This window comes from Symphalangus syndactylus, chromosome 1 (assembly GCF_028878055.3).
Source record: "Symphalangus syndactylus isolate Jambi chromosome 1, NHGRI_mSymSyn1-v2.1_pri, whole genome shotgun sequence".
In the NCBI taxonomy this organism is placed as follows: domain Eukaryota; kingdom Metazoa; phylum Chordata; class Mammalia; order Primates; family Hylobatidae; genus Symphalangus; species Symphalangus syndactylus.
The window spans coordinates 91000575-91016537 of record NC_072423.2 but is presented as its reverse complement, the minus strand read 5'-3'; the positions used below and the strand labels follow the sequence as shown (position 1 = coordinate 91016537).

Here is a 15963-nt window from a genome sequence, read left to right as displayed (position 1 = left end):
TGCAGTGTCACGATTTGGGCTCACTGCAACCTCTACCTCCCAGGTCAAGTGATTCTCCTGCCTCAGCCACCTGAATAGCTGGGATTACAGGCACACACCACTGCGCCTGGCTAATTTTTTGTATATTTAGTAGAGATGGGGTTTCACCATGTTGGCCAGGCTGGTCTCGAACTCCTGACCTCAGGTGATCCACCCTCCTCGGCCTCCCAAAGTCGTGGGATTACAGACGTGAGCCACCGTGCCTGGCCAGCAGCCACACTTTTTGAGCAGCCAGGGCTGTGTGGCTGGTACAAAGGTCTTAAGGTTGAAAGGGCCTTGGCTCTTTTTAAACACTGAGGGCAGGAAAGGTGGGAGTGTGTATGGGAACTGAGCAGAATGAGGGAGCTGTGGGAAGGAGGGGCACGGGAAAGACTGGTGAGGGGCCACTATCGTCAGGATTTAGGATTTTACATTAAGAGCCCTGGAAAGCTTTGAAGGATGGGGAGGGACTTTGCACTTGAGAAGAATTCCTTTGGGTTGTTGGAGAAGGGATTGTGGGGGCCCTGGAGTCTGGCTGGGAGCCAGAGAGGAGGCCCCAGGGGCTGTACATGCAGGGATGGGGGTGTTGCCTGTGGACTTGGAGTGAAGGATTCCAGAGGCCCTGTAGAGGTAGCCTGGGTTGGCTAGAGAAGGAAGGATCGCGGATGCTCCTCAGGCTGGTGCAGCCCAGCAGGGAGGATGGAGCCAGAACTCACTGAGTTAGGAACAGACTGGGGCAGGGATCACTGGTTCTGTTGGACAAGTGGAGTCTGTGATGTTGAGTAGATGGTCTGATATAAGGGGAAGGGGCTTCAGCTCTGTTGGAGGCAGAAACCTAGAGGAAAGGAGCTTTGGAAGAGCACAGAGATTTCTGCTGGGATCCAAGGGCAGAGCTCGGCTGCTTTCCTTTTGTCTTGGCTCACCTTACTCTGATAGGGGCAGACCCCCGACCATAACAAGGAGACCAGAAAGACGCAGGGGGCACAAAAGTGAGATGCTTGTGGTTTATTGAAGAGAGCAAGGCTGGTGGGCATGGACTCAAACATGGCAGCGGCAGAGGCTGGAGCAGTTGGGGATCTTCCGCTTCTAAATCCTAATTACACAGTGAGCTTTGGACCATTTTTTCCTAAAACAAATAGACAAAGAAAGAAACAGAAAAACCCAACACAACAGTGAATGAATTGCATAGTTAGGCAGAAATGATGAGCCACAGAAACTTAAACATCAACCGAGAGGTGCAGTCAACTCTAGGAGGAACTAAGGTAGTCAGGGCTTGGATTGTTTCTCAAAAGCCTCTTACAAAATAGTGGGAGGAGGCTGGGCGCGGTGGCTCACGCCTGTAATGCCAGCACTTTGGGAGGCTGAGGTGGGTGGATCACCTGAGGTCAGAAGTTTGAGACCAGCCTGGCAAACATGGTGAAACCCTATCTCTACAAAAATACAGAAATTAGCTGGGCATGATGGCGGGTGCCTGTAATCCCAGCTACTCGAGAGGCTGAGGTCGGAGAATCGCTTGAACTTGGGAGGTGGAGGTTGCAGTAAGCCAAGATCATGCTATTGCACCCTAGCTTGGATGACAGAGCGAGACTCTGTCTCAAAAAAAAAAAAAAAAAAAGGAAGAGGAGATTCCTAGAAAGTTCACTGTGCTGCTTGCCTGGGGACAGTGGCACTGTGACTCTCCTCTCTGGATTAGAAACAGGTCTGAAAACTGGGGCAACCCTGCAGCCCCATTTGGGGAAGCCACTTCTAACCAGTGTGAAGTGAAGGGTGCTGGTTACCATGAGCTTAATGATGCTTTCTCTGGCATTTTGGGGGAGGGTGTCCACCAGCTTCTTCAGCTGAGCCCCTGCCTCCCTCATGTCTTGATCAGGGCTGAAAAGTTCCATGGCAGCCTCATAACTGGAGGGTGTGTCCATGAAGAGGGTTTCAATGACACGCAGAAAGCTTGGGCAGATCTCTGCGGAAGCTGCAACACAGAGGAATGAAGGCACATGTCTCCAGGCCCCTTTCCAAGCTGGCTAGCTCTCTGGCTGGGTCTGCCCAGATGCAAACAGCCAGGCCCATCAGTGAGAGATAGCAGCCTATTCATCGATGGACTAGAGCGTAAGATCTGCTGGTGCTCTAAGAGGTTGCCTATTTGGTGCTGTGCAAATACTTTCTGGGTTATGGCCAGCTTTTTGTGGATTGCTCCAGTCTTCCTTGAACTTCTTGGGTTGAGGTGAGCAAGGTGCCATTTTTCTTCCTGTTAGAGATCAAGTCAGAGTACTGATAATAGAAGCTGCTGGCCTGATTTTTTTAATGCAGTGTGGAGGCTGGGAAGAGGCCACTGAGGGTTTTGTTTCCTACTGGAAATATCTAACCTCTCATGAGTGGTTAGATATGCCCTGAGCCATGCTTCACTGGGGGCATGTGACAAATTCAGGCTCTGGCAGGAAGAAGCAATTGTAAGCCAGGCACGGTGGCTCATGCCTGTAATCCCAGCACTTTGGGAGGCCGAGGCAGACGGACCATGAGGTCAGGAGTTCGAGACCAGCCTGGCCAACATGGTGAAACCCTGTCTCTACTAAAAATACAAAAAATTAGCCGGGCGTGGTTCTGGGCGCCTGTAATTGTAGCTACTCGGGAGGCTGAGGCAGGAGAATCACTTGAACCCAGGAGGCAGAAGTTGCAGTGAGCCGAGATCTCGTCACTGCACTCCAGCCTGGGCAACAGAGCGAGATTCTATCTCAAAAAAGAAAGAAAGAAAGAGAGGGAGAGAGAGAGAGAGACCATTGAGATTGTACCAGCAAAACATGGGCCCCCGAACCTGGCCGGGAAGAGGTGTGCACATGTGCGCAGCAGGCCCTGTGGCACACTCAGCTCACGGACAGAGCAGCCACTTGTACCACTTCATTCCCTTCAACACAGAGCTTCCAGACTGTGTTTTCTTCTCAGGTCCGTACGACCAGGAACATGGGGGAAAGTCACCATTTTCTACCCGCTGCTTGCCTCCATCTTCCCAGTGAGTCTCAAATCCCTTGTCCTTGAATTCTCTGCCTTCTGTACAAATTTTCCTTCCCTCCTCTGACTCTAGGGCCTCACTAGAAATGGCCACTCCAAGTCAGACCCTCTCCAGAACTTAGGTCCTTGCTGTGTAACTTACTGTGTCACCAGGCAAGTCACTCTGTGTTTCTGTAGCTCAGTTTTCTCATCTGTCAAATGGGAACAATATCCCTACTTCATTTTATTTTTTTATTTTTAAATTTTAATTTAATTTAATTTTTATTTTTATTTATTTATTTGTTTTGAGATGGAGTCTCACTCTATTGCCCAGGCTGGAGTGCAGTGATGCCATCTCGGCTCACTGCAACCTCTGCCTCCCAGGTTCAAGTGATTCTCCTGCCTCAGCCTCCCAAGTAGCTGGGACTACAGGCATGCGCCACCATGCCTGGCTAATTTTTGTATTTTTAATAGAGACAGGGTTTCACCATGTTGGCCAGGTTGGTCCTGAACTCCTGACCTCAAGTGATCCAGCCACCTTGGCCTCCCAAAGTGTTGGGATTACAGGCGTGAGCCACTGTGCCTGGCCCAATATCCCTATCCCTACTTCATAGGGTCGTTGTAAGAATAAAAAGAGAGGCCAGGCGTGGTGGCTCATGCCTAATCCCAGCACTTTGGGAGGCCTAGGTGGGTGGATCACGAGGGCAAGAGATCAAGACCATCCTGGCCAACATGGTGAAACCCTGTCTCTACTAAAAATACAAAAATTAGCTGGGTGCAGTGGCGCGTGCCTGTAATCCCAGCTACTTGGGAGGCTGAGGCAGGAGAATCGCTTGAACCCGGGAGGCGGAGGTTGCAGTGAGCTGAGATCACGCCACTGCACTCCAGCCTGGCAACAGAGCTAGACTCCGTCTCAAAAAAAAAAAGAATGAAAAGAGATACTATGTGAAAGGGTGACAGTGATTGGCACATTGTGTGAAGTAAGTGTTAAATATTGTATGCGTGTGCACACAGATAGACAAATGCATCTCCGACCCACCCCTTACATGTTTCAGTCCTATCTTGCTCAGCCACCCACCTCTGTACGCAGACAGCACTGAGATCTTCTAATTAATACACATTTCAGTCCAAAATGATGTCATATTCTCTGAAAAACAAATAAACCTCTCTGCAAAATAGTTGTTCCTACTGCTTCTTGGTTTGGGTTTTCTAACTCCCAAGGGTCATAAAACTTATCTCCATGGGTGTTGTAAGCTTTCCAAGTGAATTAATTGGAGTTTGTTTATGAAAAACTAACAACAGCATTTTCAGATGAGAATGGAAGAGGCTGACGCAGAGTGAAAAACAGAGTTAGAGAACCCAGTTCCCCAAAGACGGGGGATCTTGGAGAGAGCTGTGATCCTTCCTTCCTTCCTTTCTCCCTCTCTCGCCCTCTCTCTTTCTGCCCCTCTCCCCCCTGACAATTCTTTTGCTTTTAGTGACAGCAGCAACTACTCAGAGACTCCTAATCCCTTTTGCAGAGGACAGAAATGTTTAGAAAACTCCACTCTGGGTTGGCAGTTCCCCAAAGGGAAGATCTCTTTCTGGAATATTCCTCTGTTCCTCTGTGCTCAGAATGAGAGAACTTGTCTTGGGTTGGGTTTCTTTTGGGGTCACGAGTCCCTGCAGCTCCCCTTCCAGTGACTTCAGCTGCCAGCATGGAGTGGAGACCCCAGACTTGGAGGCTGCACCAAGGTCTCGGCATCTTGGGGTCTGTCCAGGTCTGGGATGAGGGCCTCATTATTCCTATGCTGGATGCACTCATCTTTATGGGGTGTTCTTCACTCCTCCCTCCAGGCTATTCCATTCCCTGGGATTCTGAGGGTTGTTGGATATGGAAGATGGGACCCTCTTTAGGCTTCCTCACAGCCTGGGGCTCTCTCCAAGTTTCCAAGATGAGCTTGCTCACCAGACCCAGTTTTCTGAGACTCAGCATGCCTAGGTCCTCCCAGCAGCTCCAGAGCAGGAATGGGCAGCTCACCCCTTCTTCTGAGCAGAACTGGGGGTTCTTGAGAGTTCCTAAGTCCAGGAGGGAGGGAAGGGTCTCTGAGCACTCACCAGAGCTGCAGCAGAGAGCCAGTGTGAGCAGGGTGAGGGCGACAGCGAGTTTCATGGTGGAGGAGGGGGATGTTCTGGCCCGTCTCTGGTTCCGTCTCTGAGTCTGGTGGGCTAGTATGAGACATGCCCAGCAAGGTGCCTTTTATATGCTCCAGTCAGCAGCGCCCAGATGGGGAAGGGCAGGGCAAGGGCTCCAGGTAAGATACCGCACTATTTACTTGGCATCGGCTTGGTGGGATAGGTAAATACTCCCTTTTCTCAACCCAGTTTCTGTCCCCATTGAAACTGAGCTCACACAATGGGCCACTTGGGGGTGGAGGGCCGAGCCCTGCCTGGAGGCAGTGAAGGGAACCCAAGTCAGAGGATGTGGAAACCCAGATGCCTGTGTCACTCACTGAACCTGGGCGCTGGGGCAGTCCAGATCAAGAGAAGCAATTGTGGAGCCCACCTGGAGGAACTGAGGCCCAAGGTCCCTCCCAAATGGCAGGGACAGGACTAGGACTAGGACTCAGGACCCTGACACTTCATAGGCTTCCCTCTGAGGAGGGTGACTGAACCTTAAGCCAGGAAAGTGACATGGTTCGGAGCACTGCTGTGGTCAGACTTCGGGGGCCCCTGGATTGAAGCATGTTGCATAAAAGGGACCCTTCCAGAATTCCTATCAGAAACCCGAGCCCTGCGGGTCTGTTCCCACCCAGAAGCGCTCTCAAGTCCTGTGCTCCTGATGGCCCAATTGGTGGGACCTTCAGTCTTTATCTCACTTGACCTCCCAACGGCCTTGACACCTGTGACCGCTTCCTTCTCGAACCATTCTCTCTCTTGCGCTCCCACGCCTCAGTTCTTTCCTGTTTTCCTTCTTCTGGCCGTTCCTTCTTGTTCTCTTTAGATGTTTATTCTTTACTGTTCTTAAGTGTTGATGGTTCCCAGGCTTTGGCCTTCTCCCGTTTCTTGCCTCCAGTTGCCGTTTCCTGATTCTCCAAAGCCCGGGCCTCATAGCACCTAGCCTGGCCTGGTCAGAATCCCCTGACTTGACCTCCGTGCCTCCCAGCTTGCTCTCTTCAGCCATCCTCTGAAAGGCCATCAGAATGATCTTCCTAAAACCCACTGGTCATGTCCTTCTTCTTGAAACTCTTAAACTCTTCCTTTTGCCTATAGAATAAAATTCAAGTGCAATTTACAAGGCCCTTGCCCACTGACCTTTGCCTACCATTTGAACTTCTTTTCTCCTCTCCCCCACACAACGACTTAGCCCTCTCTTACTATTTGTGGATTCGAGAATGTTCCATGTTTTTTCATGCCTTTCTACCTATGCACAAGCTAGGAATACACATTTCCTGCCTTGTCCACTTTGCCAAATTCTATTCGTACTTCAAGACTCAATCAAATATCAATCCATTCATTCATCCAATAAATGCTGACCACCTATGATGTGCCAGACGTGGTGCTAGGAGTCGGGAATTGGGGTAGATAGACATGGAAAAGCATTGTGTGGCACTTCAAGAACTCCTCAAAAATAAATAAATAAATAAAAATAAATAAATAAACAAATAAAAGGCTGGACATGGTGGCTCACGCCTGTAATCCCAGGACTTTGGGAGGCTGAGGCGGGTGGATCACCTAAGGTCAGGAGTTTGAGAACAGCCTGGCTAACATGATGAAACCCCGTCCCTACTAAAAATACAAAAATTAGCTGGATGTGGTAGTGGGTGCCTGTAATCCCAGCTACTTGGGAGGCTGCGGCAGGAGAATTGCTTGAATCTGGGAGCCAGAGATTGCAGTGAGCTGAGATCACGCCATTGCACTCCAGCCTAGGCAACAAGAGCAAAACTCCGTCTCAGAAAAAAAAAAAAAAAAAAAAAAAAAGGACCCCATTGTGCCTGAGGGTTTCGAAGGGGTTGCTGTGCCTGTGTAGGGGGCATTCAGGGGCCAGAGCACACCAGGCCTCGTTCTAAGGCCGTTACACTCAGAGTGGGAAGCTCTTGAAGGTTTTAATCAGGGAGTGACATGGTCTGATATCCCTTTCCTGATGAACTGACCCTGACTTGGGCAGCTGGGGGAATGGGGCGTTATTTCCTGACATAGAGAAGACTTGGGAAAAATAGGGTTGGGGGTGAAAATAGGGAGTGAAGCCTTCCCCGACAGGCAGTTCTGATGGGTGCCAACTCTCCCCACGGGCCTCTCTGCTCCCTCTGCTTACAGGGCCCATTATACAATATTGTAACTTTGCAATTCTTTATTTTCTTAAATGACTCCTTTACTTGACTGACCTCCTTTAGGGCTGAGGCCGCTGTAAGCCAAGGTACGCAACGCTTGCTAAACAGGAATCCCTGGAATGAATCCGCCTTTGTGCCATGTGACAGTTGAAGGCTGTGGTGACCCCTGAACGGTCCCACTCAGAGACGCCTTAACACCGGTAAGAGCACACGTTCTAAACTAGCAACCAACAAAGACTTGTCAAGTACGTTACGGTGTGTCCTTACAATGAAACGCGGCGTGGCTGAAAACAGAGAAAGAAGATCTTCTGAACTGATGGTGAAATGATCTCCAAGGCAGACTGCAAAGGGAGAAAAACAAGGCATAAACAGAGCAAAAAAGAACAAAGAGAAGGCTGGGCTCGGTGGCTCACGACTGTAATCCCAGCACTTTGAGAGGCTGAGGCGGGCGGATCACGAGGTCAGATCGAGACCATCCTGGCCAACATAGTGAAACCCCGTCTCTACTAAAAAAATACAAAAAATATATGTATATATATTAGCTGGGTGTGGTGGCGCATGCCTGTAATCTCAGCTACTTGGGAGGCTGAGGCACGAGAATCACTTGAACCCAGGAGGCAGAGGTTGCAGTGAGCTAAGATCGTGCCACTGCACTCTAGCCTGGCGACAGAGCAAGACTCCGTCTCAAAAAAAAAAAAAAAGCAAAAAGAATCCACATACAGGCCGGGCGCGGTGGCTCACGCTTGTAATCCCAGCACTTTGGGAGGCCAAGGCGGGCGGATCACGAGGTCAGGAGATCGAGACCACGGTGAAACCCCATCTCTACTAAAAATACAAAAAAATAAGCCGAGCGTGGTGGCAGGCACCTGTAGTCCCAGCTACTCGGAGAGGCTGAGGCAGGAGAATGGCGTGAACCTGGGAGGCGGAGCTTGCAGTGAGCCGAGATCGCGCCACTGCACTCCAGCCTGGGTGACAGAGCAAGACTCAGTGTCAAAAAAAAAAAAAAAAAAAAAAAAAGAATCCACATATACATTTGCTTGTATTTGCATAAAGCATCTCAGAAGTGCCTTCTTTCTTTTAAGTTTCCTTCTGTGTCCCATCATCTGGGCTCTTGAGGTTAGCCCATCTTGAGGATTTCAGGTGTCTGCATCCCTCCCCTCTTAGGGACTGTTGAAAGGTGTAGACTGCCTGTAACCCCAGCACTTTGGGAGGCCGAGGAGGGCAGATCAACTGAGGTCGTCGAGAGTTTGAGACCAGCCTGGCCAACATGGCGAAACCCCCTCCGTACTAAAAATACAAAAATTAGCCGGGCGTGGTGGCAGGTGCTTGTAATCCCAGCTACTTGGGAGGCTGAGGCAGGAGAATCGCTTGAGCCCAGGAGGTGGAGGTTGCAGTGAGCCGAGATCATGCCATTGCACTCCAGCCTGGGCAACAAGAGCGAAACTCCATCTCAAAAACAAACAAACAAACAAACAAACAAAAGAAAAGTGTGGCCGATGGAGCTGAAATGGGCAAGGAAGATGAGCTGGACCACTGGGGGCACCTAAAGCCCATCAAGTGCCGCCACTAGTGGATCCCTCTGTGGGCAGTGGCTGGTCTGGCCGGGGCAGCTGTGATGGCCTCAGGGGTCTTAGGCAGGAGTCACATCACCCATAGCCTCAGACTCTGCTCTCTACTTCCCACCTTCATGGTGCAAGGTCCTGGGGACAGGATAGCTGGCTCCTGGGTCTTTGAGGAACTTAACAGCTAGGAGGAGAGACAGAGATGGGTGCAACTGATGGGAATGCTCTGTGGGGAGATGGAGGAAGTCAGAGAAGGAAGTGGTGCTCCAGGAGTTGAAAGGGGGCTGCCCCAGGCTGGGTGTGGCGGCTCATTCCTGTAATCCCAGCACTTTGGGAGGCCAAGGCAGGCGGATCACCTGAGGTCAGGAGTTCGAGACCAGCCTGACCAACATGAAGAAACCCTGTCTGTACTAAAAATACAAAATTGGCTGGGCCTGTGGTGGCACATGCCTGTAATCCCAGCTACTTGGGAGGCTGAGGCAGAAGAATTGCTTGAACCTGGGAGGCGGAGGTTGCGGTGAGCCGAGATCGCATCATTGCACTCCAGCCTGGGCAACAAAAGCGAAACTCCCTCTTAAAAAAAAAAAAAAAAGAAAGAAAGAAAGAAAGGGGGCTGCCCCAAGAAAGGTAGCAGGGCAGAGGGGAGAGGGCACGTGGGGGGCTGGCATTTGAGCTGGCCTCTGGTGGATGGGTGATGCTGGTGGTTGGGGTGAAGCAGGGGATGTACCAGGAGGAGGAAGCCACATGAAGGGGGCCCCAGGCTCAGGAGGGGACCTGGCCATGGTCCGACTTGCATGGGATAGATGAGCACACAGGTGCAGTGGGAGCCTGGGGGCACCGGGGCACTGGCCTTTCAGGTGCGAGGCTGGAGGTTTGCTCTGATTCTGGAAGGTACTACCTCGACTGCCACCACCAAGTGTCCCAGATAGGCTCCGCCGTCTGGCCCTTGGGAGATCCTACTTGGTGCTGGTGGGTGTTTCTCTCCCCTGCCTCAGGACCCTGCAAAGCCCCTGCTTCTCTGACCCTCTGCTTGAGATAGTGAGGCAAAAAGTGTGTTAGTCAAGGCTTGGAACTCAGAGCTTTTTTTTTTTTTTTTTTTTCTGGAAACGGAGTTTTGCTCTTGTTGCCGAGGCTGGAGTCCAGTGGCACCATCTCAGCGGCTCACTGCAACCTCCACCTCCCGAGTTCAGACGATTCTCCTGCCTCAGCCTCCCAAATAGCTGGTATTATAGGCGTGCATCACCACGCCTGGTTAATTTTTGTATTATCAATAGAGATGGGGTTTCACCATAGTAGCCAGGCTGGTCTCCAAATTCTGACCTCAGGTGATTCTCCCACCTTGGCCTCCCCAAGTGCTGGGATTATAGGTGTGAGCCACCATGCCTGGCCAGAACTCAGAACTTCTTAAACTCTAACACCTGCTCCTCAAATCCTTAAACTCTATACACTGAGTTCCAGGCCAGAACCCTCAAGCCTGACTTAACATGTGGAGAGGGCTGGGACCTGCTGTTTCTAGCCACATGTGGTCAGTTACCTACCTGGTCACTGTGCAAAGACAAACCGTTCCAAGGGAAGACAAGTCATGTGGCTATTAGCACCATGAGGACGGCAGTGAATCGGAACAGCTCCTGCCAAATCCTGCACCCCAAACCCCGTGTTGGCTGTGCCTAGCTCTGGGGGAGCCCTGGTCCTTGGGTGGCTGAACCTTCCAGCTGGGGCAGTGGCTGGGGAGCCTGCTCTGAGCTCACCCCTTGCCCAGGCTCCAGCTGGGATGATGTGAGCACCTTTGGCCTGGCTCTGGCCTTTGAGAATGGAACAGGAGAAAGAGCCACTCCAGAGCCGGAGGGCAGGAGGGTGCTAAGGGGCCTGGAAGCCTCTCCTGGGTATTTGGAATACAAGGCCCTGGATCTGCTGGCCCCTCCTCCATGTATGGGGTATGGTGGGTGCACATGTGGGTGCCAGGTTGTTGAGCCATGTTCAGTGCTCCTTGGGGAGCCCTGCCCATGTCCCCAGCTAGAGGTCTGGTGGCAATGGCAGGTGGGAGGGGTTAGGCCAGCAGCAGCTCCAGCCCATACTACCAGAAGGCATTGGCTGAGGCCAGGTGCTCGCCCCCGGGTTCAGTGCTTGGTGTATTGTAATGAGCAGGAAGCTTGGGTGCAGTGTGCTGGCAGCTGGCTGGCTGCAAGTCCCAGCGTGGCCCAGAAAACAGGTTGGCGGCCTGTTCTGAGCCTATCCATCTGGCTGGGCTGCTGGGGGACGACTAGTCAGGCCATGGGCTTGGGTCAGCTCCCGGGGCAAGCTGTAGAGGTCAGTCTCCTCCCTCCACCCTGAGCATCCAGCTCTTCTAGTGCTCAGGAAATAACTCTTGAGCAGAGCAGGTTTTTCCTTAGGGGTTTGGTTCATTCTCTTCTGCCTTGGCAGCTCCTGGGGCTGACCCTTGCATTGATTGACCCAGGGACCTCCTGGGAGGAGCCAGGCAACCTCTGGAGATTCCAGGCTTTCTGTCCACCAGCCACAATGCCTAGGGCCTGTGAGCCTTTAGAGGGCCTCAAAAATGGTCATGTATCTGCTGGCTGCAAAACACAAAAAGAAAATCTCAAAATTATAATTAATGGATATTGAGAACATAATTTCAATGAGTAAACTGCATTTTAGTTCAACTATTATGTAGTTGTATGCAAATGTAATAAAGTTTAAATTGTATGTACCAAATGCATAATCCGTTTTTGGGGTCAAAATTATTATTATTATTATTTTTTGAGACAGTCTTGCCCTGTCACCCAGGCTGGAGTGCAGTGGCATGATCTCGGCTCACTTGTAACCTCTGCCTCCCAGGTTCAAGTGATTCTCATGCCTCACCCTCCCAAGCAGCTGAGACTACAGGCAGGTGCCACCATGCTTGGCTAATTTTTTGTATTTTTAGTAGAGATGGGTTTCACCATGTTGGCCAGGCCAGTCTTGAACTCCTGACCTCAGGTGATCCGCCCACCTTAGCCTCCCAAAGTGCTAGGATTACAGGCATGAGCCACCGTGCCTGGCCACCTTTGATTTTTTTCATGCTGTGGGATATCCCTTTTCATGGATGTAATATCCTCTTTGCAGGAATATAATGTAGTTTAATTTTCCAGTGCCTTATTGATGGACGTTTGCACTTTTTTTTTTCTTCCAGTTTTTCTGCTGTTACAAACCCCACAGCAACACGTGTGCCTCCTCCCGCCCTGGGGACTCTTTCTGTGGGAGAGGTGCCTGGATTTAGAGGAACGACCACTCTTCATTTGTAGGGACTCCCTAGCCTGGAAGCCCTTCAGCTCCCACTCCAGAGTGGTTGTTGGTGGTAATACACCAGGCCTGGGGAAGCAGGAGTGGGAAGGTGTGAGAGGTGGGGGAGTGTGGTTGTCAACTGTTCTGATTTTCCACCAGGATCTTGGTCACTTTCCCAGTTGTCACTCGGCCCACAAACTAGGATGTGAGCAGCATATTGAGAATCTGCAGAGATGTTCACATCTGCCCAGCATATGGATGTCCTTCTGGGCTGCGAAGTGGCATCCTGTGGGCAACTCCCCCCGCCAACAACCAGCTGCGAGCTGTGCCCAGGCATAGAGGGACCTGGCTTTCCCTGTTTCTGCAGATGGAGCCCAGGGTTTCAGGGAGGGAGGGGGCAGGCTGGGACCTGTTGGGGATCTGGGCACTTTCTCATGCTCCTTGAGCTGCAAGTCATAGAAGGAGCGGGGTGGGAGCTGGGAATGTACCTTCCCAAGACCGCCGGCAGAACCAGCAGGTCCTTTGCTCTGGGATGAGCTCCCTCTGAGGGGTGGGGACAGTAAAGCGGACCGAAGTCCCTGTTCTGCAGGATGGAAACTGGCTCTCCTCCATTGTACAGGCCAGATCTGGGGATTTGGGCGCAGATTTAGGGTTGACAGCAGAATGACATGATCACCGGTTGACCTTGGCCAGGATGCCAGCTTACTTTTTTGCTTACTCCTGCAGATTCTTTGTTCTGCGGGTGAGTCACCCAGGTCCTGCCCTCTGTGCCTGTCTGCCCTCTCCCACTTTCCCTGCCCTGAGCTTGTTCCCACTTGTAGATTTGGCAGGTCACTGCCAAGGCCCCTCTGCCCCCAACATGGCCAGTGCCCTAAGGGTGGGTTGTACAGGGAGGAGCTGGCGTGGTCAGTAGACTTGAATCAGGGACAGCTCAGCTGCTGAAGGCTGAGGGGGACTTGAAGGGCTGCAGGTGCCTTGTGCACACATGGAGTGGGTAGAGAAGGCAACCAGGGGCTTCTTCAAGCCTTGATGGTCTGCGGCCCAGTGAGGCTGTGCCCAGAGGAGCCTGGCGAGGCCCTGGTCTGCTCCCCCGGCCAGTGGCCTGATGCTGTTCCAGCTGGGCACACTGTCACTTTTCGTTCATCAGGGAGTACAGGGTGATTCAGGGTCTCAAATGTAGGTGTTCACAAAATGAAATAGAACTTCCCTTTATCCCTGTGCTTCTTTTTATTTTTATAACAAATATACATAGTCATACTTCATTTTTATATTTATGTATTTTATATATATGTGACATCTACTACATGATAGAAAATATTTATGGCCGGGCACGGTGGCTCATGCCTGTAATGCCAGCACTTTGGGAGGCTGAGGCGGGCGGATCACCTGAGGTGGGGAGTTGGAGATCACTGTGACCAACATGGAGAAACCCCATCTCTACTAAAAATACAAAATTAGCCGGGGGTGGTGGCGCATGCCTGTAATCCCAGCTACTCGAGAGGCTGAGGCAGGAGAATCACTTGAACTGGGGAGGCGGAGGTTGCGGTGAGCCGAGATCGCACCATTGCACTCCAGCCTGGCAACAAGAGATAAACTCCGTTTCAAAAAAAAAAAATAAAAAAAAAAGAAAATATTTATAATGTAACTAATATAACTAAAATAAAATGTAATTTCAATCTCAAGCCTTCATTCTGTTAAGGGGACAGAAACTTAATCTTGGTCGTCTTGGAATCTTCCTCCCTGGGGCTGTGCCTGACTTCCAGGGGGCTCGGCGTTGGCAGGATTTCTGGTGCTTGAGGTCACCTCTCAGCCTGTCTCTTGTCATTGGCTATCTGCCGTGCCACCTGCTCCTGTATGTCCTTGGCACTGTTCGCATGTCTCCAGCTTGCTGGCTTTTCTCTGCCACCTTGGAGCCACTCCTGGGTGCACAGGAGTCTTACTGCTCCCATGCTGTGCTGGGGCCTGGGAAGACTGCTGTGGCCCGCCTGCCCCCGTGTGGCACACACACCCATTTCTCCTTCTCCTTCTCCTCCTCCTTCTTCACATGGAGACTCACTCTGTCACCTAGGCTGGAGTGCAGTGGCGCCATCTTGGCTCACCGCAACCTCCGCCTCCCGGGTTCAAGCGATTCTCCTGCCCTAGTCTCCCGAGTAGCTGGGATTACAGGCACACGCCACCACACCTAGCTAATTTTTGTATTTTTAGTAGAGATGGAGTTTCACCATGTTGGCCAGGCTGGTCTCGAACTCCTGACCTCAAGTGATCCACCCGCCTCAGCCTCCCAAAGTGTTGGGATTACAGGCGTGAGCCGCCATGCCCAGCCTATTCTTAGAGGGCTCTTCTCTCTGTTCTCAGACTCTTCAAACCCACTCAGGAACTCTGCCACCTCACTAAGATTTGGTCTCTCTAGTAGCTCACCTGGAGAATTGGACACCTGGGGAGGATCTTTTTTTTTTTTTTTTTGAGACGGAGCCCTGCTCTGTCGCCCAGGCTGGAGTGCAGTGACTCAATCTCAGTTCACTGCAAGCTCTGCCTCCCGGCTTCACGCCATTCTCCTACCTCAGCCTCCCGAGTAGCTGAGACTACAGGCGCCCACCACCACGCCCGGCTAATTTTTTGTATTCTTTTTAATAGAGACGGGGTTTCACCATGTTAGCCAGTATGGTCTCAATCTCCTGACCTCGTGATCCGCCTGCCTCGGCCTCCCAAAGTGCTGGGATTACAGGCGTTGAGCCACCGCACCCGGCTGAGGATCATTTTTTAATGATCCTCCTGAGTAGCTGGGACCACAGGCAAGTGCCACCATGCCCTGCTATTTAAAAAAAATTTTCAGCCTGACCAACATGGTGAAATCCCATCTCTACTAAAAATACAAAACTTGGCCGGGCGTGGTGGCAGGTGCCTGTGATCCCAGCTACTCGGGAGGCAGGAGAATGGCGTGAACCTGGGAGGCGGAGCTTGCAGTGAGCCGAGATCGTGCCATTGCACTCCAGCCTGGGCGACAGAGCAAGACTCTGTCTCAAAAAAAAAAAAAAAATTTTTTTTTGTAGAGATGGGGGTCCCACTATGTTGCCTAGGTTGCTTTTGAACTCCTGGACTCAAGCAATCCTCCTGCCTTGGCTTCCCAAGGTGCTGGGATTACAGTCATGAGCACTGTGCCTGGCTGATTTATCCAATAGTTTTTATTTTACCTAACTAGATTTTGATATTTTGGTTATCATCTGATATAGTAATATTTTATGTAAATAATTATTGAGTAGCGCTCGGTGTGGTGACTCACTCCTGTAATCCCAGCACTTTGGGAAGCCGAGGTGGGCGGATCACCTGAGGTTGGGAGTTCGAGACCAGCCTGACCAACATGGAGAAACCCTGTCTCTACTAAAAATGCAAAATTAGCCAGACATGGTGGTGCGTGCCTGTAATCCCAGCTACTCGGGAGGCTGAGGCAGGAGAATCACTTGAACCCGGGAGGCGGAGGTTGTGGTGAGCTGAGATCGTGCCATTGCACTCCAGCCTGGGCACCAACAGGGAGACTCTGTCTCAAAAACAAAAACAAAAACAAACAAACAAAAATTCTCGAGTAACCAATAAGTAAATTTTGTTGAAACCAAAATATCTGTAAAATCTATAAAAGGTAAAATTTAGGCAACTACTAAATGGTACCATTGATGTAATGTTTTATTTTTTTGAGTTGTTCTTTAGTTCTAAAACAAATAACATTGGGAAGGAATACATTTCAACTCTAAAGATATTAAAATTCAGTAAAATATTTCCTATATGAACTAAAATGTTCGCTTAACAAATATTATATCATACACTCTATCATTATTTTG

The 15963-nt window shown here is 50.9% G+C and overlaps 1 protein-coding gene across 1 annotated transcript; it reads right to left on the bottom strand.

Annotated features, from left to right (window-relative positions):
• Positions 1-1008: 1008 nt before the first annotated feature.
• On the bottom strand, positions 1009-5212 carry SCGB1A1 (secretoglobin family 1A member 1). Its single transcript, XM_055287770.1, has 3 exons — positions 5095-5212; positions 1797-1984; positions 1009-1144 (listed from the first exon to the last, which is right to left on the bottom strand). Exons 1-3 carry the CDS (start codon positions 5147-5149, stop codon positions 1112-1114), a joined length of 276 nt encoding a protein of 91 aa, XP_055143745.1. The 5' UTR covers positions 5150-5212; the 3' UTR covers positions 1009-1111.
• Positions 5213-15963: the final 10751 nt, after the last annotated feature.